Genomic DNA, 24,751 nt, shown 5'->3' with positions numbered 1-24,751 from the left:
TTCATTGATTGTTTTAAGAATGTCTTTCATCTGAGAAAGGGCAGAGTCATATTGAGAAGAGAACAATGAGTCCAAGAGTGAAGAAAAGCTTAAGCAAATGTCCAAAAGAGTGTCTTTTCTTTGGCTTGAGTCACAAGAGGGTACGACTGATATTTCAAAAGCATTGTCATTTCCATTTAACTCTGACGAGACTAAGCAATAGAAGTGAGAGTAATAGAAGTTGGAGTGAGAGAGAAAGAAAATAATTTCAATACCATTTATTTAGTCATCCGTACTAGAATTTTACATAAAAATTATTACCAACACTGTAGATCTTGAACATGTAATGGGTTCTCTACTGTTTCTTTCTAGCCTTGGTAATATCAATCAATTCTACAATAATAATCCAAATTGGAAATTGAAAATACTATTATATTATTAATAGTTTATAATTTTTTTATTTTGTCTTTTATACTATTATTTATTTAAATTTTCTATTTACTTTTTGAATTTTATATTTTATAAAATAATTAAAATAAAATTCTAAATTTAATTTTGGTCAATGTTTTCTCAATTAAAATCATAAATAATTTACCAAACTAACAATTCAGAACAAAAATAAAATCATTCAGCTTAAAAACTGTGTTGTTATATTCAATTTTTTCTTCATCAAAATTGAGTTTATAGTTCTATTTTAATCATTTTACAAAAGAAAAAGACCAAAAATTAATTTATTAAAATACAAAATCTAAACAAATAATAAAACAAAACACATGTGAAACAAAATATACAATCCTTGTTATTAATAAGCCTCGTTGATTTTATAGAGCGTGAAAACACGCGCCATGGAATGGTATGGTGGTGGGACATTTGATTGGGCCTCTAGCTTAGCTAGCCCCATAATGCAATGAGATTATGACCTTTTTCTCTTTTCCCATAAAAAATATTTGAACAATAGGAATAGGAATAGTGTTGTGTTGTGTTGTGGTGTGGTATGGTGTGATATGGTTAAAAAAATGGCATTAGGAAAAGTGGAATTTGTATTATGTTGTGTCGATGGAAGAAGAGGTATATAAAGAAAGGAAAGAGAAATAAAGCTAATGAAAAGTTTAGTAAACCCCAACTCAACTCACAGAGTATTACAGAATCAGAAGGACAAAAAAGCCTATCTATAAAATCTGATCCTCTGTGCACCCAATAAAGTCGAAAACTTTTAAAGCTTATACTTGGATTTTGTACTCACTCACTCACTCTCTACGTGTCCTTTCTGCTATGCTTTTTCTTCTTTTCTTCTTTTTTTTTGATCCAACCCTTTTGAGCCAATTATGGCATCCTTTTATTACGTTTGCCTCTTTCTTCTTGGCCTCTTTTCTCTCTTGCCTTGTTCTCATCCCTTTTTCCACTTTCTCTTCTCTCCAAAACCACTCATTCTCATGGCTTTTTAGTTATGTATATATATATATTGTTCCCATGCTATGTAATTATGATGATTTCAGATCGATCGACCAACATCGTAACATTTCATTCAAAAGCATCCAAATTGTTTGGGAAAATTCCAAAGCTTCAATCAATGTATTCAAGCCAAAATAAATAAATTGTTACATTGTATTAAAAAGTTCAATTTCTTAGGGACTTATTTGAAATTCTAAAGTCAAAGGCTACTCATGAAGCTCAATAAATTTTTTGTTTGTGTAAGGGAGAACCGGAGAAGGAATGCTGCACCAATTTCGAAACCAAAACTCAGGGTCGTACCACAGATTAGATGAACAGTAATTTTGCAGGAAAATTTGAAAGGCTAAAAAAAGGGCATACAATATAGAAAGAACGACATGATCTTCTTTGAGTTTTATCACATTTGCCTTCCTGACAAGTTGCAGCCAATGCAATGGTGCGATGTTCACGGTGCCTGCCTACCCTATCAAGGGAATGGTTCCCCATTTCAGCTTTTTATGACCCTTTTTACTATTACCTGTTTTTATTTATTTCTTTGACTGTAGATCTTTTCATATATCTTTTTAGTAAGAAATGAAATAGGTGAGAGAGACACAAGCAGATGAGTCGGTTCCAGTTAGCTCTGAATGCTGAGGTTTTAGGAGACATGGATCCAAAATAGTTTGTTTTCTTCATTTCAATCTAGACATTGCAACTGTATGAGATGTCATTTCATTAAATTTATTTGAGTCCCTAGACAATTTTACAATCGGGCAAGTTTCATCATCCCCTGTTGTCCATAAACAACTCATTGCTGGTACACTTGCACACTTCTATTCCCCAGTTAGGATTATGTGTTACTTACTAATCATACCCAATCTTGATTCAATTTTTAAGGCAATCCCAGAATGAACACATTACCAGACCCCATACATCAACAGTTCATGACTAGAATAGAGATACCTAACATAAAAGAACATTATATTCCAATCATTCTAAAGGTAAAGTATTGGAGAACAATAAAAAAAAGCACAATCAAGTCCTTTTTTTATTGGTGTCGATTCACTTAATTATGCCAAAACTCCCTAAAGTCAAATGGGGTGTGTAAGGAAATAAATAAAATGCTTCTTTACGCACACTTAACACAAGTAATCAACAAAAAAGGCCTAAGATTAGTATAAGACAGATACAGGGTACCACTTTCACAACAAAGATCTATTGTAACTGATTATTGAGTCACCACAGGATCGGTTAAAATTTTGTCCAAGTTCAATGCTAAACAGTGTGAATAATAGCTGAGATCCTATGTTGACTATGTAGGAAAAACACAGGAACATCCTCAACTAAATATATTCCAACTGCCTCCCAAAGTCCCAGACCAATCTCATGACCATGTCAGCCACACTAACTCCTCAAGCACTTCATTTTTGCACAAAAGCAAAAAAGGGAAAGATATGCAACCCCACCTTAATCTTAGATCCTCCATGAAAATATTTTACTCGAAAATTTAAAGTCCACCTTTCCCAAAACAAAAAACTAATATTAATACAACGTCACTCCTATAATTGAATATGATTTTGCATGTAGCCTTATCAAGGTAGTCATCAATAGCACGTATATATAACTACACGAACGGAGTGCATAGTAAAGTTTAAGTCATAAACATCAGAAAGGCATTCCAAACACACATAAAATCAAAGAGCAAAACTTGGAACTTATCTATCCCAACCGTAGAGCTTGAACGATTTAGAATCATGGTTGCTACCACAAACACTGCACCGGCAACTTCGTATGATATTCATTCGTCTTTGCACCTGCAATCAGACATGCCTCTGCTACCAGAAAAGTCGCCCTGTGCAGAAACATAACAAGTTTTCAGATTAATCTAAGCTGGAGTTCGTGAAACATTATGTGTTTGTGAAACAATTAACAGTGTGTTTGGCAATGATAGGAACTAGCAATAACAAGAGAACACAACGCATGCGTTATACTCAAAGGAAAATAGAACAAAAACACCATATCAAACGGCATCAAAGCAACTTCTAAGTTGTAGAAGCTCATCTTAGTTCCAAGTTTGAAGTGTGTGGTATCATATAATTCACTCAGATTAGAGAAGTTTAAAAAAAGTGGTCGTATCACAGATTATTTAAGCTTTTGTTCGATGGGATGTGATTTCAGATCATAGTTATATTTTTCTTAAAGCTGTGGAGGTGGTGAAGACAGGGGAGAGACCTTTTCGGTTCTATAATATGTGGACTGAACATAAACAGTTTCATGAGACTATTTTATTGAGTTGGAACATGTCTCTGAAGGGCATGGGGTTACATGGGATTGTTGGGAAGCTTGCGAGACTTAAGCATGTTCTTAGGAAATTCAATTGGGATACAATGAGAGATGTTATTCAAAGATATGAGGAGAGCAAAGTCAAGTTTCATAAGGCGCAATTAAATCTTCATAATAACCCTTCGAATATGCAGCAGCAGATTGAGCAGAAAGAAGCTCAGATGAAGTTTATCCGCCAGTCAAAAATTTATGAGAGCTTCCTTCTTCAAAAAAGCAAGATCACTTGGCTAAGATTTGGTGATGAAAACACCTTGTATTTTCATGCGAGTTTGAAGAGAAGGAGAGTTGAAAACCGAATAGCTTCATTTATAGATAAAGATGGCAAGGTAGTGGATAATTTTTAGGAGGTTGTGAATCACTTTGTCATGCATTTTAAATGTTTTATGGGCAATCCCAGTTCTGCCTCCACTCGGATTAATACTAGTTGCATTGGTCTTGGCTTGGTTTTGGGCCTTGATCATCAACTGGAGCTGATTCGGCCCTTCACTCACAAGGATGTAAAAACAGAAATGTATAGCATTCATTTGATTAAGAGTCCGGGCCTAATGGATATGGAGCGGGGTTCTTTAAAGCAATGTGGAAGGACATTGGAAAGGAGATCGTCATGGTTGTGTTGGATTTCTTTGAGCAAGGAATCATTCCTTCATCTTTGAACAACACAATTATCTCTCTGATTCCTAAAGTTGAGAATCTGACTAAAGCTGTTGAGGATCGTCCTATTGCTTATTGTAACACGATACATAAATGTATTTAAAAAATGCTCTGTGCGCATTTAGCTAAAGTGTTACCAACTTTGATCAGCCAAAATCAAGGTGCCTTCATATAGAATAGGTCCATAGCTCATAATATTATCGTCTTCCAAGATCTCATAAAGGGCTATAACAAGAAGAACAATTCTCCTAGATGTGCTATGAAGATAGATCTAAGCAAGACTTATGATACTATTGACAGGGGTTTCTTGGAGGACTTAATGAATGTTTTATGTTTCCCGAGTAGATTCATTAAGTGGGTCATGGTGTGTTTGAGGGGAACCACTTACTCTTTAATGATGAATGGAAGAATCCAAGTGCAATTCAAAGGAGAAAAAGAGCTTAGACAAGGAGACCCAATCTCTCCTTTACTGTTTGTTATTGTCATGGATTATCTCACTCGGTTATTGCTCAAAGCGTCTTCTAACAAGGCCTTCAGGTTCCATCCTATGTGCAAACTCTTAAATTAGTAAGCCTATGCTTTGCCGATGACCTTATCTTGTTTTGTAAAAGTACTCTTGGTTCGGTGCAAATTATACAAGGTGCTTTTGATGCTTTTTGTGCTGCTTCGGGCTTGGCTGCCAATGGAAATAAGTCCAACATATTTTTTAGGGGGCTTAGAGATGATGAGAAGGATAAAATCCTAGATTGCACTAAGATTGAAGAGGGATCATTTCCCTTAAAACATCTTGGAGTTCCTTTGAGGCCTACCAAATGGAAGGCTACGGATTGTGATCCTACAGTTAAGAAGATCCATGTGAGATTGCATTCCTGGTCGAGTCGTCTCCTTTCCTTTGTTGGTCGTGCTCAACTGATCCATTTAGTTTTGTTGGGGCTTAGAAGCTATTGGATGAATATTTTCCTGTTGCCCCAAAGTGTTGCTAAGGAAATTGATCGTCTTTGCAAGATTTTTCTGTGGGGTGAAAGAGGTTCTCAAAGTAAGTTTCATCTCACTCCTTGCAAGCAAGTGTGCCTTTCTAACACCCTAGATAACCAAGGTCGTTACACTGTCTGATTATAAATGTGCACAACTTGCTAATTAAGTCATATAGTTGAAAACGAGACCCTAAAGTCGTAATTAGGTTAGGGTCCGAAAATTTCTCATTAAAATAAACGTTTTAATACATGGGATCCCAAAATAAGTTTTAAATGACAGTTACAAAATTTCAAAGTTTATGTACAACCACCAGCCACTCTAATGGCAAAATAGGCACTTTAGGTTCTCCTGTCCCTGTATCATCTCTCGGTCGTGGCGCCCGATCAGCTGACTATGTACATTCAGCCCGAGAGCTCTCCAACTCTGGACTGGTCGACCTTTCCATTGCCTTTACCTGCACCACATAACACCCGTGAGCCAAGGCCCAGCAAGAAAACCATAATGCAGAGCATAAACAATAATCAATAGTCAGATAATTCATAAATCATCAATCAGATACTCAGCAGACGTGGTGCAGGTAAAGGCAAGGGCAAGCTTGATCAGCCCTGACTTGGAGAGCTTTGTGAGCTGAATGTACATGACCAGCTGCTCAGCCGCCACGGTTGGGGATTAGGCAGGGACGTGAGAACCAGAAATGTCTATTTTGCCTTAGTATGGCGGATGGTTGTTTGTATTTTGGAGATTCTGTAAACCAACTTTAAAACTCTGTTTCTTTTGGGATCCCATGTATAAAACTGTTTAATTATATAATATGTAACTCTTGAGACCAAAACCTTTTTAACCCTAGTTCATTCATGTTTAGTGACACGTTTTTTTAAATTAATGACTTGATTAGCAAGTCCTGCACTTTATAAGTACACAGTGTAGCGGTCTTGGTTATCCAGGGCGTTACAACTTGGTATCAGAGCGTCCTAGGTTTAATGGTTCCTGAAGACCGGCTGGACATGTACATTCGCTGCGAGAGACAAGCTCGATTCAGGGTTTGGTAATGTGTATAGATGCTTATATGCTTATATGCTTGAAATGAGTTATGAATTTTATTGTTTATTGGTGTAATAGGAAGCATGAGATATTGATAGGGCCTAGCCCTTGACTGCTGTATGAAAATATTAAGGCATGCTTATCAGCATCGCAGTGCTTGTAAATGAATATTTGAATGATTAACTATATACTGTGTATTGGTGAATGCACTTATCTTAGCTGTGTTGTGGTAATGTTGGGGCAAGCTAATTGGCAACCGATGCATGTGGGTGGATGCTTATATTTTGAATGTTTGTGATTGGTTTTATTCCTTTGTTGGGTTTTGGAGAAGGTTTACCCTGTCATCATGGTCTGACTGTCGAGTCGTTGATTGCAGATTGACTTAGATAGTTATGCATCCAAGAAAATCTACGCGACTAGCCGGCACTAGGTCTGGGACCGGGGGTGATGACCAGGGCCCGAATCCTCCGCCAGTCCCTGAGAACTGGCAGCAGCTCATGGCATATATGCAGGCTCGATTATAGAGCCAGGATGAACATATTCGTCTACTGCGACAGCAGGCTCCATCAATGTAATGCCCAGAATTCTCTATTATGGTTTAATGGCGGGAATAGTAGGCCGAGATGGCCATACTTGTTTAATTATGCCATTAATTGATAAAATGTATGTATATATGGATTATATTATAATATGATGTGAAATGCATGCAAGAGAGTCCATATTTCTAATTACAGGGGTGTGATGGTAATTTGGCCCGTTGAGGGTAAATTGTATATTTGTGTGCATGTCGGTGATATATTTTGAGACCACATTATAATGTGGGTTTGTTCGAGCCATTCGGCATGAGACGATCATGGTATGTTAATTAGCGGTCTGGTCATAACAGGTTTGAGTTCGAGGCTCGGGAGGAATCTCGGGGTGATTTTGATGATTAGAGTGTTACCGGAATTATAGGGTAACGGGATATGAATTATTGGTGTTTGAGATTATCGAGATTAACAGGAATTGGAGAGCGTTAATTATGATTAACGAGATAGGTGGAAAATACTGATTTTACCCCTTGGAATGACTTTAGAAACCTTAAATGATGTAGGGGCATTTAGGTCATTTGGTTTGGATTTATATGAAGCTTTAGTTGGTTGTAGAAAACATAACAAAAATAGAGCAAGGTTTTCTCCTTCCCGTACATCATTTTCTCTCATTTTCCCTTTGGAGTTTTTGAGCTCAAAGTGTGGAATCAAGCTAGGAAATCAAGGAGCTGAGTTTATAGGGTTGGTTCATCCATTGAAGGGAGGTTTAATTTCAAGTTTGAGGTGAGTTTCAGCCATTAACTTTCTGGTTTTACTCTGTTTTGGTTTAAGTTTTCAGCTTGTAATTCTTTGGTGGATAGTTGGAATTAATGGAAGTTAGGTTGATGTTTAACTTGGGTTTTGATGAGGGTGAGTTGTAGATGAAGTTTAGGGGTTGAATTGGGTGTTAGGATGATGTTTGGAACTGGTTTTAAGGTTTGGTTCCAAGGGAAAACGCAGGGGAAGTCGAGCTGGTGCTTGCTGGTTTGGGTAAAGGGCCGTGGCATGGCTATGGTGAGCAGCGGCCTATGTTGGTTTCAGGGGTGGAAATGCCTTTGTCAGGAGGGTGAGCCGCGGCCCATAAGAGCATTTTTGGCCAGAAATGGATTTTTAGCTTGGGGATTCAAGCCTTAGGCCTCGAGGTCGATCCTACTACCCGGTTTAGTAGTGTTTGATGTCTCAAAGGCTAGGTTTTGGTTTGGGAACCCTTTGTTATTCATTTTATTGATGGAATCCCATAATTTGTTATGACCAGGTAACCGCCAAAGGACCAAAAGGTTGATCGTTCTCAAGGGTCGTTCTTTTATTCATTCTAGCTCGAACCAGAGGTAAGAAAACTGCACCCCAAATGTGACATGCATGTTTATTCATGAGGAATGTTGGTTGTGTAAATGTGGACATGAATTGATTGTGGAATACTTAGAAAATGTTGCTCACTTGTGCATGGTACTGACTCATTAGTCAGATTTGGCAAAGGTGCTAGTATCAACTGTGAAGTTGTGACTCATTAGTCAGGTTCGGCAGTGGTACTGGGCACTGGTTACATTGCGCTGACTCATTAGTCAGGACGGTCTTAGCGTGTTCAACGCAAGCCAATAAAGATTAGATCTAATTGACTTTCTGCATTGAATGACTCAAAGAGCATTAACGCCGGACCGACCTCAAGTTCGATGAATATTATAAACGCTTGAAGGCTAGTGGCTTACCTAGCAGCCACTCTTCCATTTGAATTAGTGACTTGCTTGTCAGTCACTCAGTATGGTTTTCCAGAACCTCAAGTGATATTCACTCATCTGTTTGAAAGCTATGAGCTCTGTGTGATTATAATGATAATCATTTGATGATGTTTACATATAATGCTATGTTTTCTTGCCGGGCTTTGGCTCATGGGTGCTATGTGGTGCAGGTAAAGGGAAAGAAAAGCTCACCCAGCCTTGAGTGGAGAGCTTAGGTGGTGATGTGTACATATGCGGCCGCTTGACCACCATGGCCAAGGAGTTCTCAGAGGAGCTAGGGGGTTTACCCTATTTTTGCCGCTTAGGTCGGCGGGGTTTGAAATTTTGGGAACAGTAATGACCTTTTTGAGTTGTAAATAACTTGTAAATGTTCTTGTGGGCCCATGAATGATTTTATGTGTTAAATAAAACATATCCGTTCTTTTTTATTGGTTTTTACCTTAACTTGTTAATAACACTTAGAACACGTTTTTAACTAAAGGACTCAGGCAATGGGTCAAATTTCCGGTTCACCGTAACTGTTCTGGGGTAACCAGAGCGTTACAATCAAGGAGCGATGTCCCAATTGTACCACCTGCAGTGGTACCAGCTGTACAGTCTAGGGATGTTAGGAACAGGTGGGAGCCGTTATATGAGCGGTTCAGGAAGCAAAAACCTCCAATCTTTGAAGGGGGACCTGATCCACTGAAGGTTGAGCAATGGCTGACTATGATTACTACTATCCTGGATTTTATGAGGATAGAGGGGCATGACAGAGTGGCTTGTGCCACGTATATGTTGAGAGAGGATGCCCGCATCTGGTGGGAAGTGGCTTTACAGACCAGGGATGTCAATACTCTGAGTTGGGAAGGTTTCAAGGACTTTTTTAGCCAAAAATACTATGATGTTGTTGTCAGGGCAGCAAAAGTTAATGAGTTTGTGGGTTTGGTTCAGGGCAATATGACTATTACAGAGTATGCCCTTAAATTTGACAGGCTTGCGAAGTTTGCACCAGATCTTGTGCCTACTGATGCTGCTAGGCAAGATAGATTCATGTGGGGGCTTAATGCTATGATAGCCCAGGATGTCAGGATTACAACAGTACCTGAAGGAACAACTTATGCCAAGGCCGTTGAGAAGGCTCTTACCGCTGAGGAAGCAAAGAATAAGATTTGGAGGGAAAGTGTGGTGAGGTGCGAGGGCCGTAGAGTGGTGCCTCCTTGTTCAGGAACAGGTAGGGGTGGAGTACCAGTGACTTCAAGAGAAAGACTCCTGACACCTCGACCGCTGTTGGTCCTAATAGGAGGGGTCGGGGTGGTCAGGGTGGCCGTCAGGGTGGCGGCGAGGCATGGCGGGCCTATCCAGAGTGCCCGAGGTGTAGAAGGCGTCACTTGGGTGAGTGTCGGGACAAAGCTTGTTTTGTGTGTGGAATAGTGGGCCATCTCAGGAAAGACTGCCCAATAGTGAAGAAAGGTGAAGTAGGGAAAGTGGATAGCTTGACTCCAGCTTGAGTATTCACTTTGACGCAGGCAGAGGCCGAGGCTAGTCCCTCGGTAGTGACAGGTCAGCTTTCTAGTGTTGGCTCTCCTTTTACTGTATTGATTGATTCTGGTGCTCCATATTCCTTTGTTTCTAGTAAAGTGATTGATAGATTGTGTAGACCTAGTGAATATCGGACTGTGGGGTTTGGGACTTTGTTGCCTACAGGGGAACTGGTAATTTCTAGGAGATGGATTAGGTCACTCCCAGTGATGGTTGTTAGTAGGGAACTTTCGGTGGATTTGATCGAGTTAGACATGGAGGATTTTGACACGATTATGGGGATGGACTGGTTGGTCAGATATGGGGCTACTATTGACTGCAGGAAGAAGATGGTGACTTTTGAGCCTGAGGGTGAGGATCCTTTTGTTTTTGTGGGTGCGGTATGTGGACCCCGCGTACCCATGATTTCAGCGTTGAGAGCCAGAGACTTGCTGCAGGGAGGATGCATAGGTTTTCTGGCCAGTGTAGTGGATATTACTAAGGTTATGCCGGCAGGGCTGGGAGAGACCAGATTGGTGTGTGGGTTCTTGGACGTATTTCCTGAGGATCTACCAAGGTTGCCGTCGCGCAGGGAGATTCAGTTTGAGATTGAGTTAGCACCAGGGACAGAACCAGTATCAAGGACACCATATAGAATGGCACCAGTTGAGTTGAAGGAATTAAAAATACAGTTGTAGGAGCTTCTAAATTTGAGATTCATCAGACCTAGTTACTCTCCATGGGGCGCACCAATGTTATTTGTTAAGAAGAAGGACGGGACGTTGAGGATGTGTATAGACTACCGAGAATTGAACAAGTTGACCATAAAGAATGAGTACCCTCTATCAAGGATTGATGACTTGTTCGATCAGCTGCAAGGAAAATCGGTGTTCTCAAAGATTGATCTACGATCTGGTTATCACCAGCTGAGGATCAAAGATGAGGATATACCGAAGACGGCCTTCCAGACGCGGTATGGGCACTATGAGTTCTTGGTCATGTCTTTCGGTTTGACCAATGCCCCGGCAGCTTTTATGGATTTGATGAACAGGGTGTTCAAGGACTTCTTAGATTAGTAAGTCATTGTTTTCATCGATGACACTCTAGTATACTCCAGTTCAGAGGCAAAGCATGAGAAACATCTTCGACAGGTTTTACAGAGGTTAAGGGAGCACCAATTGTACGCCAAGTTTAAGAAGTGTGAGTTTTTGGTTACCAGATGTGACTTTCCTTGGGCATATAGTTGGTGCAGAAGGGATTAAGGTGGATCCATCCAAGGTGGAAGCAGTGAAAGATTGGCCGAGGCCACGGAACGCCTCGGAGGTCCGGAGTTTCCTTGGGTTGGCAGGTTATTACAGGCGGTTTGTGGAGGGATTTTCAAAGATCGCTTCACCAATGACAGAGTTGACAAGAAAGAATCAGAGGTTTGCTTGGTCAGAGAGGTGTGAGAATAGTTTCCAAGAGTTAAAGCGATGACTTATTTCTGCACCTGTGCTGAGTCTTCCTTCAGAGGAAGGAAAGTTTTTGGTTTATTGTGATGCATCGAGGATGGGTTTAGGCTACGTGCTGATGCATAATGAGAAAGTTATAGCCTATGCATCGCGGCAGCTGAAGGAGTATGAGCAGCGGTATCCTACTCATGATTTGGAACTGGCGGCAGTGGTATTCGCACTGAAGGTTTGGCGGCATTATCTGTATGGGGAGAAGTGCGAGACATACACTGACCACAAAAGTTTGAAATATTTCTTCACTCAGAAGGATCTAAACATGAGACAGAGGCGTTGGTTAGAGTTGGTTAAGGATTATGACTGCGATATCCTCTACCACCCGGGGAAAGCCAACGTGGTGGCAGATGCATTGAGCTGGAAGGGCCCAGGACAATTGTATAGTTCCACCCAGATCTTGAGGGAGTTAGCAGATGAAATGACCAGAGCAAGGATATAATTGGTCGTGGGCCAGTTAGCAAATATTACCTTGCAGTCGACCCTGCTAGAGAGGATTTAGGAGGGACAACTGGTGGATGTGCGGTTGCAGGAAGTTAGGCAGCATGTTTTAGCGGGGCCAGCTAAGGATTATTCCGTCTCTGAGACTGGTATGCTTCGATATCAGGGGCAGATTTGTGTTCCAGCAGATGAAGGGATCAGACGAGAGATACTGGATGAGTCTCACGCTATGCCATACTCGCTTCATCTGGGTACCATGAAGATGTATCGGGATCTACGGGCATTATACTGGTGGCCCGGGATAAAGAAGGATGTGGTAGAGTATGTGTCTAGATGTTTGACATGTCAGCAGGTAAAGGCTGAGCATCAGCGACCAGCAGGATTGCGTCAGCCTTTGGATATTCCAGAATGGAAGTGGGAGGATATCACGATGGATTTTGTGGGAGGACTGCCCAGGACGGTGGGACTTTGTGACTCGGTGTGGGTGATAGTAGATAGATACACCAAGTCAGCTCATTTTCTGCCAGTGAAGTAGACCTATACAGTGGAATAGTATGTAGAGTTGTATGTGAGGGAGATAGTTCGTCTCCATGGGGTTCCAAAGTCTATTGTGTCTGATCGAGATCCTATCTTTACCTCTAAGTTTTGGGGAGCTCTTCAGAGAGCTATGGGGACCCAGCTGAAGTTTAGCACAGTTTTTCATTCTCAGAATGATAGACAGACTGAGAGGACGATTCAGGTGTTAGAAAACATGCTTAGGGCGTGTGTGATTGATTTCGAGGGGTCTCGGAGTAAGTATCTACCATTGATTGAGTTCTTGCATAACAACAGTTATCAACCCACGATTGGAGTGGTTCCTTATGAAATGCTATATGGGAGAAAATGTAGATCACCCATACATTGGGATGAGATGGGTGAGGGGAGGTACTTAGGACCAGATATGGTTCAGAAGGCTAATGAGACTATTGAGAAGATTCGAGCCAGGATGCTTGCTTCACAAAGTAGACAGAAAAGCTACGCTGATCCTTAGCGTAGGATTGTGGAGTTCCAGGTTGGGGACCACGTGTTTCTGCGAGTTTCACCATTGAGAGGAGTAAGGAGATTTGGAGTAAAGGGCAAGCTGAGCCCTCAGGTTGTTGGACCTTTCGAGATCCTAGAAAGGATTGGACAGGTGGCTTATAGGTGGCCTTGCCACCGTCATTGTCAGGAGTTCATGATGTATTCCACGTTTCCATGTTGCGGAAGTATGTTTCAGATACAACACATGTGCTGAAGTATGGGGATTTGGAGTTACAGACAGATTTGGCCTATGAAGAGCGACCAGTTCAGATTTTGGACCAGAAGGACAAAGTTTTATGGAATAAGATAGTTAAAGTGTTGTGGAGAAATAGCAAGGTCGAGGAAGCGACCTGGGAGTTAGAGACAGCGATGCAGGATCAGTATCCCGAGCTATTCAGGTAAATTTCGAGGATGAAATTATCTGTAACGCCCTGCTAATTAGGGTCCATTACCAGTGCATTTATTAAACCCAATTGGAGACCATAGAGTCACACAAGTGCATGTCGCACTTTCTTTCAAGTTGTTGGCATCCGAGCCAATCAAGCGCATGTTGCACTCCCAGGGTGGCCCAGCCAAATGACCTAAATGCCCCTAGCCCAGCCAAATGACCTAAATGCCCCTAGGTCATTTAAGGCTTCTAAAATCATTTCAATGGTAAAATTGGTACTTTCCACTTATCCCGTTAATCATAATTAACGCTTCCCAATTCCCGCTAATCTCAATATTCTCAAACACCAATAATTCACATCCCGTTACCCTTTAATACACGGTAACAATCTAATCATTAAAAACACCCCGAGACTCACCCCGAGCCCCAAGCTTAAACCTGTTATGACCAAACCGATAATTAACATACCATGATCGTCTCATGCCGAATGGCTCGAACAAACCCACATTATAATGTGGTCTCAAAATATATCACCGACATGCATACAAGTAAACAACTTACCCTCAACGGGCCAAATTACCATCACACCCCTATAATAACAAATATGGACACACATGCATGCATTTCACATCATATTATAATATAATCAACATATACATGCATTTTATCAATTAATAACATAATTAAGCAAGTATGGCCCTCCCAGCCTACTATTCACTCCTTTAAACACATCGGAGAATTCGGGGAATTACAACGACCCTCGAGTACGTTTCCGTTTCTGAGCCCTTAGCGATAACCTAGTCACAACCATAATATAGAATCCTGTCAATAACGAGTAAACACAAGCTTCAACTGAAACCTAGCCTCCAGGACGTCGAATCCTACCAAACCGGGTAGTAGGATCGATCACGAGCTCTTAGGTTTTAGTTCCCATCACTAAAAACCCATTTTGGCCAAAAATCCCCTTAAGCGTCGCGACCCACCCAAGACAAAGGCCCCTGCCTCTTTCTGCCTGCGCCTCGCGTCGCACCGCACCTACCAGGCTCTGCAGCCTTAATTTCCTAACAGCCAGGTCTCCTCCTTCGTCAAGCCTGGGCCGCGCCTGACCTCGAGCCCAGCCATTTCCTCTGTTTCCCTCATTTCAAAACCCTCCATAAACCTATCCAAACATATCCAAATCTAAAAAAAAAAGTTCTCAATCAACTCCATGGCCCAATACCATCAAAACCCAAGTTAAAAAAAATTCAAAAACTTATCAAAACTTAAAATCCAATCAAAGCTTAAAAACTCGAAAACTTAAAACTTAAAGCTTGGATTACCTCTGATTAAGTCGTTTCCTAGTTAAATCCTCTGGCTAACAAGCTTCTAATCTTTCCTAGAATCGTTATGACTCTAACCTTGCTTGAATCCGAGTCCTAGAACTCGAGTTTCCTTCGAAAATGCTAATAGCGTCAAAAAGAAGAATGAGAGAGAGAGAGGGAGTGTTTGAACGTTCTTTTATTTCTAACAGGTTACTTCAAGCATAATCATAATTATGCATGTTACAGCGTATCTAATCAGACATTCATAACATAATTATAATCTTGTTCATCACTGTAATGCCCCGGATTTTCTATTATGGTTAATGGCTGGATTAGTAGGCCGGGAGGGCCATAACTGTTTAATTATGTCATTAAATGTGTTTATGCATGTTTATGAGAATTATATTATAATATGATATTAAATGCATGCATGTGAGTCCACATTTGTTTACAGGGGTATTCTGGTAATTTGGCCCGTTGAGGGTATACTTGAATATTTGTTTGCGTGATAATGATATATTGTGAGACCACATTATAATGTGGATTGGTTCGAGTATTCCGACATGAGACGATCTTAAAACATGATTTATCGGTTTGGTCATAACAGGTTTGAGGTCTCGGGGGCTAGGATTTGGTTTGGGAACCCTCGGTTATCATTTTTATTGATAAATTCTATAATTTGGTTATGACCAGGTGACCGTCAAGGATTTTAAAGGTTGATCGTTCTCAGGGGTCGTTCATATTATAATTCTCACTCAAACCAGAGGTAAGAAAACAGTGTAAGAATATAGTTGCACCCTGTATAGATATATGGCATGTTTGGTTTGATATTTGAGGCATGCTGGTTGATATATGTGGACATGGATTGCATATTAAATGCTATTGAACGCTGATTACCTGCTTGAGACACTGACTAGTCAGGGACCGACTCTAAAGTCGAGAATCACGCATTGAATGGCTCTATAGCATTTATACCAGACCAACCCTAGGGTTGAGAAACTTACAAGCGCTTGCCTGGTCTACGACCAGATGATTATAGCCAAGGTATATGACCCCGGTGACTGTCTGTCACAAGGCTAAGGGACGTTGTCCATAGTTTCGACTCTAGAGTCGTGAGGAAGGTTATGTTGGTGACCAATCACCATGCACCTGTCCTGATCAAGCTTATGAAAGAAATCACCTATCAGTTAAGCCCTGGTGACCCTATCGTCACATGGCTAGAGGGAGCGATGCTCATTACTGTGACTTTTGGCTATTGTCACCTATTTGTGGGACTGATAGTCCTGAGTGGTTATTATGAATGTTGTTGATATTATATCATGTTTTATTATGTTTTCTTGCTGGGCCTTGGCTCATGGGTGCTTTGTGGTGCAGGTAAAGGAAAGGAAAAGCTTGGCCAGCCTTGAGTGAAGAGCTTGGGCGATGTAATGTACATACAGGGCCGCTTGATCGCCACGGTCAAGGAGTTCTCAGAGGGACTAGGGGTTTACCCTATTTTTGCCGCTTAGGCCGGCAGGGATTGTATATTTGGAACTGTAGCAACTCTTTTGTAACATGAACTTCTTGTAAACATTTTAAAAAGGCTCATGAGCAGTTTATTTACTTAATGAAAAGTGCCCTTTCCCTTTTTACTGGTTTTACACCTTAACCTGTTAATGACACTTAGATCACGTTTTTAACCAAAGGACTCGGGTAGCGGGTCAAATTTCCGGTTCACCGTAACTGTTCTGGGGTAACCAGGGCGTTACAATCACCTTCACTATGCTCTAATCATGCATCCACATAACAGGTGCAGTTTTCTTACCTTTGGTCCGTATGCGGGTTACTAGTGACAACCCTCCGAGCACGATCCCCGATTCAAGCCCTTAGCAAAAACTGTTTAACGCCCAAAATGTGACAACCACTAAGCGGTGGTTGTAGTATAATCGGGCGGTCGATCCACAAGGAGGTAACCTAAAATCAAAAGGTTAGTAGAAAATAACACAAAAAGTTAGTAACAAGAAGTAAATAAAATTGTAAATGGAAAGAGGTGTGAGATTTTGGTATTATGTTTTTGATAAAGTGATGAAATGAGAAAAATGAAATAAATGTAAGATGTAATCAAGAGTTTGAGAAAAAGAAAGGTTTCAAGAATCATCCATATGCTTGTTTAGTTACTTAGTTACTTGATTTACAAAAATATACAAGTAAATAGTTCACATCCCAACATTTACTTGGAAAATCTAACATTAAAGTCCATAGTTTTTCTAACAAAAGTTCATTTGAGTTATAAAGTTCTTTACTTTAAAAGCACAATGTTAATCTTATGAAAAATCTAAAAATGACAAAATACCCAAGGGCAATAATGCAATAGAAGATTAGACATAAAATTATGTATCAATATTACTTTTACTAATTAGAAGCACGTAGAAAGAGCATGACTAATCCTATATACTATTAGCATAATTAAATAAAGATAACAAAATAAAAATAGAGATGAAAGAACATAAATAACTCAAATATATTACATTAAGAACATAGTAAATCAAAGTAGCAAAATAACATCACTTGCATATGGAATCATCCCTAACCTTCCTAGGAAGATTAGGCCATTATGCTCATGATTCTCACAAAATTCTAAGAATAAAATATGAGAAGAAAGTGAGTGGAAATTTTGCTATAGTTTCTCTACTCTAAAAATTACATACCAAATGTGAAGAAAGTGTCCCTATTTATAGATGGAGAGAAGGACTAAAAAGAAATTAAATAACAATTTGGGGTTTACAAAATAAATCTGAAATATTAATAATAAAATATGATTTTGAAAAATCAAATCTTATTATTAATATTAACCTAGCTATTTTGGTGTATGGTCAAAATACCCTTTTTCAAAAGCACCAAAAAAGATGAGCTTTAAAGCTCAAAATGGTAATTTTGCAAGGCCCAATACCCACAAAATATTGGTTGAAGGTGGTTGTGGCAGAAGTGGGTTTTGACCCACTTCCAGCCAATAAAAATGTGCCACGTAGGCAGGCTGTTGGGAAGGCTTCAGATTGGGCTTGTTCACTTTGTTGGGCAGCTGGGTCTTTGGGCAGCTTGTGAAGGAGGCGAGTTGGGTCTTCATGTGCATTTGGGCCACTGGATTAAGAGTTGGAGAAGGCTGAGGAATTGGCTTGCTGAGGTGAGGCTGAAGCGTTGGAGTGAAGTTTAACGTTGGTCATGGAGGCTTGATGCTGAAGACAAATTATGATGGCCTGGACACGTGGCGCAAGGAGGAGCAAGGAACCTGGACACGTGGCGCGAAGGGAGCATGACACCTGGCGCTGGGAGAGAGGAAACCAGGCGGGCTGGGTCTTTGGGCCGAATTCTTGGGCCTATATTTCAAGAAAAATGCCATATTTCCCTTCTCTTTTTCAGATTTAAATGTTTCCTTTTCTCTTCATTTCAAAGTGCCAAAATACAACTTTTTATTCCTACAAAATAACAATAAATTAAAGCATAATCAAATATTTTCATTTATAAAATAAATCATATTAATTCCACAAAAATATTAATTAAAACTTAATTTATTTTGACTATTAAAATCAATAAATGTGTATTTTTTCACCACTAATCACAACCCCCAACCAGCTTATTGCTAGTCCCTAGCAATTCAAGCGAAAAAGAAAATTGTCAAGTTGAATAATCAAGTCAAACCAAGCAAAATCATCTAAGCATTTTCAAATTATCTGTAAGAAGTCAGAAATTACTATCTAAGCTACTATAGTTGCGATTTCAGAGTTGTGTGTGTGTGCACCAAACCATATTCTTTTTATCACAAATCATAACACAAATAGTATCGAAAAATCTCCAAAGTATAAAGATCTCAACTCCAAATTCCTCACGGGCATTGAAAGTATTGTATGGGAAGGATTACACTCTTGGAGTTGGAAATGTAACTGTAATGCCCCAAATTTCCTAATAAGGTTTAGGACCTTAATTAGGAGGCCGGGAGGGCCATAATTGGTTTATTATGATATTTAATGATTATATGCATGTTTATGTGAATTATATTATTATATGGTGGTGAATGCATGCATATGGGCTCATATTTTAAATGCAAGGGCATTTTGGTAATTTGGCCGTTGGGGGGCGTGATTGTGTAATTCTATGCATATGGGAGTTGTAATCAAAACACAGCCCAAACCCTGATGAGAAGCATCACAGTAAATCACAAACTTCTCCTGATCTGTCAGAAGACTCAGAATCGGAGCTGTAATCAACCTCTGCTTCAGTTCCTGGAAGCTGTTCTCACACTTATCTGACCACACAAATTTCTGGCTCTTGCGTGTCAGCTCAGTCAAAGCACTAGCAATCTTCGAGAACCCTTCCATGAACCGCCTGTAGTAACCTGCCAATTCAAGGAAACTTCTAACCTCAGAAGCATTCTTTGGCCTTGGCCAATCTCTGACCGCTTCGATCTTCGCTGGATCTACCTTAATCCCCCCTTTACTAACAATATGCCCAAGAAAGGATACCTGAGACAACCAGAACTCACACTTCTTGAATTTTGCAAACAATTTGTGTTCTCTCAGTCTCTGTAGAACCACCCTCAGATGCTGCTCATGTTCTAACTCAGTCTGAGAATATACCAGGATATCATCGATGAAGACGATCACAAACTGGTCTAAGTAATCCTTGAACACTCTGTTCATCATATCCATGAAAGCAGCAGGGGCATTAGTCAATCCAAATGACATAACTAGAAACTCATAATGCCCATACCTGGTACGAAAAGCAGTCTTCGGTATATCTCCCTCCTTGACCCTCAACTGATGATAACCAGAACGAAGGTCGATCTTAGAGAATACCTTCATACCTTGCAGCTGATCGAACAGATCATCTATTCTTGGCAAAGGATATCGATTCTTAATTGTCAACTTATTCAGTTCCCTGTAATCTATACACATCCTCAGAGAACCATCTTTCTTCTTCACAAACAGAACTGACGCACCCCAGGGTGAGAAACTAGGTCTAATGAAACCCATATCCAGCAGCTCTTGCAACTGCACTTTCAATTCCTTCAACTCAGCTGGGGCCATTCTGTATGGTGCTCTAAACACTGGCTCCGTCCCTGGTGCCAGTTCTATAACGAAATCAATCTCTCTGTGTGGTGGCAAACCTGGCAAATCTTCTGGAAACACATCCAGAAAGTCACATACAAGTCTGGTATCCTCTGGTCTCATTGGCACGACCTGGGTGGTATCAACCACACTGGCTAAGAATCCAATGCAGCCTCTCTGCAGTAGATCCCTGGCCCTCAACACAGAAATCATAGGAACACGGGGTCCATGCACAGTACCAACAAACACAAAAGGATCCTCACCTTCAGGCTCAAAGGTGACCATCTTCCTTTTGCAGTCAATAGTTGCCCCATACTTTGCCAACCAATCCATACCCAGTATCATATCAAAGTCAGTCATAACTAACTCTATCAGGTCCACTGACAACTCTATGCCCTCTACTGTCACTGGCAAAGATCTGACCCATCTTCTGGACACCACTATCTCTCTAGTGGGTAACAAAGTACCAAACCCCACAGCATAGAAATCACAAGGTCTACACAACCTATCAATAATGCTACTAGCAACAAAGGAATGTGTAGCACCAGAATTAATTAACACATGATAAGGGGTTCCTGCACTAAGAAGCTGACCTGTAACAACTGAGGGGGAAGCCTCAGCTTCTGCTTGAGTCAACGTGAACACTCGAGCTGGGGCCGAGCTGTCCACCTTTCTGGGTTCCTCTTTCCCTATCTGAGGGCAATCTTTCTTAAGGTGACCCACTACTCCACACAAATAGCAGGCCTTTGCCCTACACTCCCGTAAGTGGCGCCTCTTGCACCTAGGGCATTCCAGACGAGCCTTCCAGGCTTCACTACCCCCAGGACGACCCATTGTAATACCACGGGGTCTCCTGTCAGGACTTGGAACTGGGAAGGTATCAGGAACCTTCCTTTTTTGATCACTGGGGCCAACACCCCTACTAGAACCAACAAATGGAGGGGCTGTCCTCCTGAAATCCCTTCTGGCTGCATTGTCACGCCAGATCTAAGTCTCTGCACTCTCAGCTGTGAGTGCCTTCTCCACCACCTGTGCATAAGTAGTGACTTCTGCCACAGTGGTGATGCGAACATCACGAGCTAACCTGGGCTGTAGCCCCTGGAGGAATCTCTCTCTCCTGGTCCCATCAGTGGGCACCAGCTCTTTGGCAAACTTTGCCAAACGGTCAAACTTTAAGGCATATTCAGTAACTGATAAGCTTCCCTGAAATAGCCTCATAAATTCATCGGCCTTCGGCGCTCTTATAGCATCATTATAGTACTTCTCATTAAACAAGGCCTGAAACTCCTCCCAACTCAGGAGATTAACATCCTTGGTCTGGCCAACCACTTTCCACCAAATCCGGGCATCATCCCGAAACATATAGGCAGCACAGGCCACCCTCTCACTACCAACTACCTTCATAAAGTCAAGAATAGTGGTAAGCATGCTCATCCATTGTTCAGCTTTGATAGGATCAGCGCTGCCTTCAAAAACAGGAGGTTGATGTTTCCTGAACCGCTCATAAAGAGGTTCCAATCTGTTTTCAACCCCAGGCTGTTGCCCAATAACTGGAACTGACACAGAAGGTGCCTCTGATACATTAACCACTGCAGGCACTTGTTGCTGCCTCAGGAGACGAAGCTCCTCTCCCTGTTTCAACACTATAGCCTGCAAATCATTAAACAACTGCTGCCAGTTCGCAGGTGCTGGCTGTGGAACCTGAGATTGGTCATTCTCTTGACCCTGAATGTTGTCATTATTCTGACCCTGACCACTCTGGCCAGCTGTAGTGTCTGTTTGTTCTGGGTTCATTCTGTCACTGATACCTTACTGAAACAACAATCAATACGGCCAGTCAGGTAGTAATAACTAAACCTCTTGCCGCCTCACGGTCCAAGAACAAGCAGACAATTATCATATTCCACAGTCATTCAATAAGCACAAGCAGATACATGTTTATGGCACTCAGCACTCAGCATGTATCACATAGCAGTTCATAATATCTCATGCATACAGGTAAAGCATTTGCACCACATTTAGGCAGTTATGCACATAACTACATAAAAGAGTTACCAAACCTAGAGTCGAGCTTGACTTCAGTGATGTGTGTACATGCCCAGCCAGTCTACAGGAACCTTAACTTTGGCATTGCTCTGATACCAAATTGTAACGCCCTGGTTACCCCAGAACAGTTACGGTGAACGGTGGACCGGAAATTTGACTCACTACCTGAGTCCTTTGGTCAAAAACGTGCTCTAAGTGTACTTAACAGGTTAAGGCATAAAACCAATAAAAAGGAAATGGAGATTTTCATTACAAACTGCTCTGCAGAGCTAAACAAAACATTTACAAGTGGTTCTCAGTACAAAATGGTCATTACTGTTTTAAATTTACAACTTCGCCGACCTAAGCGGCAAAAATAGGGTAAACCCCCTAGTTCCTCTGAGAACTCCTTGGCCGTGGTGGTCAAGCGGCCGCATATGTACACATCACCACATCAGCTCTCCACTCAAGGCTAGGTGAGCTTTTCTTTCCCTTTACCTGCACCACATAGCACCCATGAGCCAAAGCCCAGCAAGAAAACATAATACTTTTCATAAACATTATCAAATGATTATCATTATAATCACACTGAACATAAAGCTTTCCAACAAGCGAGTGAGCATCATATGATTCAAGAGGGAGAGTGGCTGTTAGGTAAGCCACTAGCCTCCAAGTGCTTATCTTAATCATCGACCCTCAGGGTCGATCTTACATTAATGCTCTTCGAGTCATGTAATGCTAATAGTCGATTAGATCTAATCTCTGTTGGCTTGCGTGATCCACGCTAAGGCCGTCCTGATTAATGAGTCAGCGCTATGTGACCAGTATCCAGTATCACTGCCGAACCTGACTAATAAGTCACAACTTCACAGCTGATACTAACACCTTTGCCAATTCTGACTGATGAGTCAGTGCAACGTGACCAGTGCCCAGTACCACCGCCGAACCTGACTAATGAGTCACAGCTTCACGGTTGATACTAGCACATTTGCCAAACCTGACTAATAAGTCAGTACCACGCACAAGTGAGCAGCGCATGCCCAACATTCTATATTCAATCCATGTCCATATTACACAACCAACATGCCTCACGAATATCCACGCATGTCACGCTTGGGGTGCAGTTTTCTTACCTCCGGTTCGAGCAAGAATGAATAAAAGAATGACCCTGAGAACGATCGACCTTTTGGTCCTTTAGCGGTTACCTGGTCATAACCAATTATGGGATTCTATCAATAAAATGAATAATAAAAGGTTCCCAAACCAAAACCTAACCTCCGGGACATCAAACACTACTCAACCAGGTAGTAGGTTCAACCCCGAGGCATTAGGCTTGAATCCCCATGCTAAAAACACTGTTTTGGCCAAAAATGCCTTAAGGGCCGCGGCCCTCCTTGGCCATGCCGCGGCCCGCCCCTCAAACAGAGGCGCCTAAACTCAGCAGCCCCCAAGGGCCGCGGCTCACCCTGGCCATGCCGCGACGCAAGCTCCAGTTCAGCCAAAACCCCTGTTTTTTCTTCCCTTGCGTTTTCCCTTGAACCAACCCTTCAAACCCAATTTAAACACAACCCAAACCTCTTTCAAACACCCATTTAAACCTCCAAACATCACCCATAACTCTCCCCCATCATAACCCAAGTAAAACACCACAAGAACTCCCCTTGATTCCAACTTTCCACACCAAAATCAAGAGCTGAAATTCTAAAACGAAAACAGAGCATACATGGAAACTAATGGCTAAAAGCTTACCTCAAGTTCAGGTTATGGTGCTCTTCCACAGTGGAACACTCTCCCAAAGTACCAAGGCCTAGCTCCCAAGCTCAAATCCTCAACAAGATCACAAAAACTCACAAGAAAAATGAAGGAAGGAGAAGGTACGGGAAGGAGAAGAAGGAAACTCTGTTTTTGGTTCTGTTTTTACAGCCATCTAAACATCATATATATCCAAGCCAAAAGACTAAAATACCCCTAGGTCTTTTAAAGCTTCTAAAACCACTTCAAGGGTAATTTTGGCATTTTCCACCTACACCGTTAATGATAATTAACGCTTCCCAATTCCCGCTAATCTCAATATCCTCAAACACCAATATTTCACATCTCGTTACCCTTTAATGCTCGGTAACACTCTAATCATTAAAACACCCCGAGACTCACCCCGAGCCCCGAGCTTAAGCCTGTTATGACCAAACCGATAATTAACATTCCTTGATCGTCTCTTGCCAAATGGCTCGAACAAACCCACATCATAATGTGATCTCAAGATATACCACCAACATGCGTACAAATAATCAATTTACCCTCAACGGGCAAAATTACCATCACACCCCTGTAATAAGAAATATGGACTCACATGCATGCATTTCACATCATATCATAATATAATCAACATATACATGCTTTTATCAATTAATAACATAATCAAGCAAGTATGGCCCTCCCGGCCTACTGTTCACGCCGTTAAACACAACGGAGAATTCGGGGCATTACAGATCTAATCGACCATCAGCATTGAATGACTCAAAGAGCATTAATGCCAGACCGACCTCGAGGGCCGATGAATGAAATAAGAACTTGGAGGCTAGTGGCTTACCTAGCAGCCACTCTCCCTCTTGAATCATGTGATGTTCACTCATTGGTTTGAAACATTTGGAAACATGGTACAGCCTCGACCCATTTGGAAACATAATCCACAGCAAGGAGAATGTAAAGGTAGCCAAAAGAAGGTGGAA

At 41.2% G+C, this 24,751-nt stretch overlaps 1 protein-coding gene across 1 annotated transcript; it reads left to right on the top strand.

The window, feature by feature from the left end:
* Window positions 1-4,327: 4,327 nt before the first annotated feature.
* Window positions 4,328-5,517, top strand: LOC133821761 (uncharacterized). The gene is made up of 3 exons (XM_062253905.1): window positions 4,328-4,481; window positions 4,617-4,941; window positions 5,016-5,517. The coding sequence occupies exons 1-3, from the start codon at window positions 4,328-4,330 to the stop codon at window positions 5,515-5,517; spliced, it is 981 nt and encodes a 326-aa protein (XP_062109889.1).
* Window positions 5,518-24,751: the final 19,234 nt, after the last annotated feature.

The sequence above is a fragment of the Humulus lupulus genome, chromosome 3, assembly GCF_963169125.1.
Source record: "Humulus lupulus chromosome 3, drHumLupu1.1, whole genome shotgun sequence".
Lineage (NCBI taxonomy): Eukaryota > Viridiplantae > Streptophyta > Magnoliopsida > Rosales > Cannabaceae > Humulus > Humulus lupulus.
The sequence above is the reverse complement of the archived record's forward strand: the minus strand, read 5'-3'. Positions and strand labels throughout refer to the sequence as shown.

Bases quoted from the DNA above. Each gene is read 5' to 3' on its own strand.
- LOC133821761 (XM_062253905.1), top strand. From the start codon at position 4,328: ATGTGGAAGGACATTGGAAAGGAGATCGTCATGGTTGTGTTGGATTTC. The intron at 4,482-4,616 runs GTAACACGATAC...TCGTCTTCCAAG, and splicing joins GGATCGTCCTATTGCTTATT to ATCTCATAAAGGGCTATAAC. The intron at 4,942-5,015 runs GTTCCATCCTAT...GTTTTGTAAAAG, and splicing joins TCTTCTAACAAGGCCTTCAG to TACTCTTGGTTCGGTGCAAA.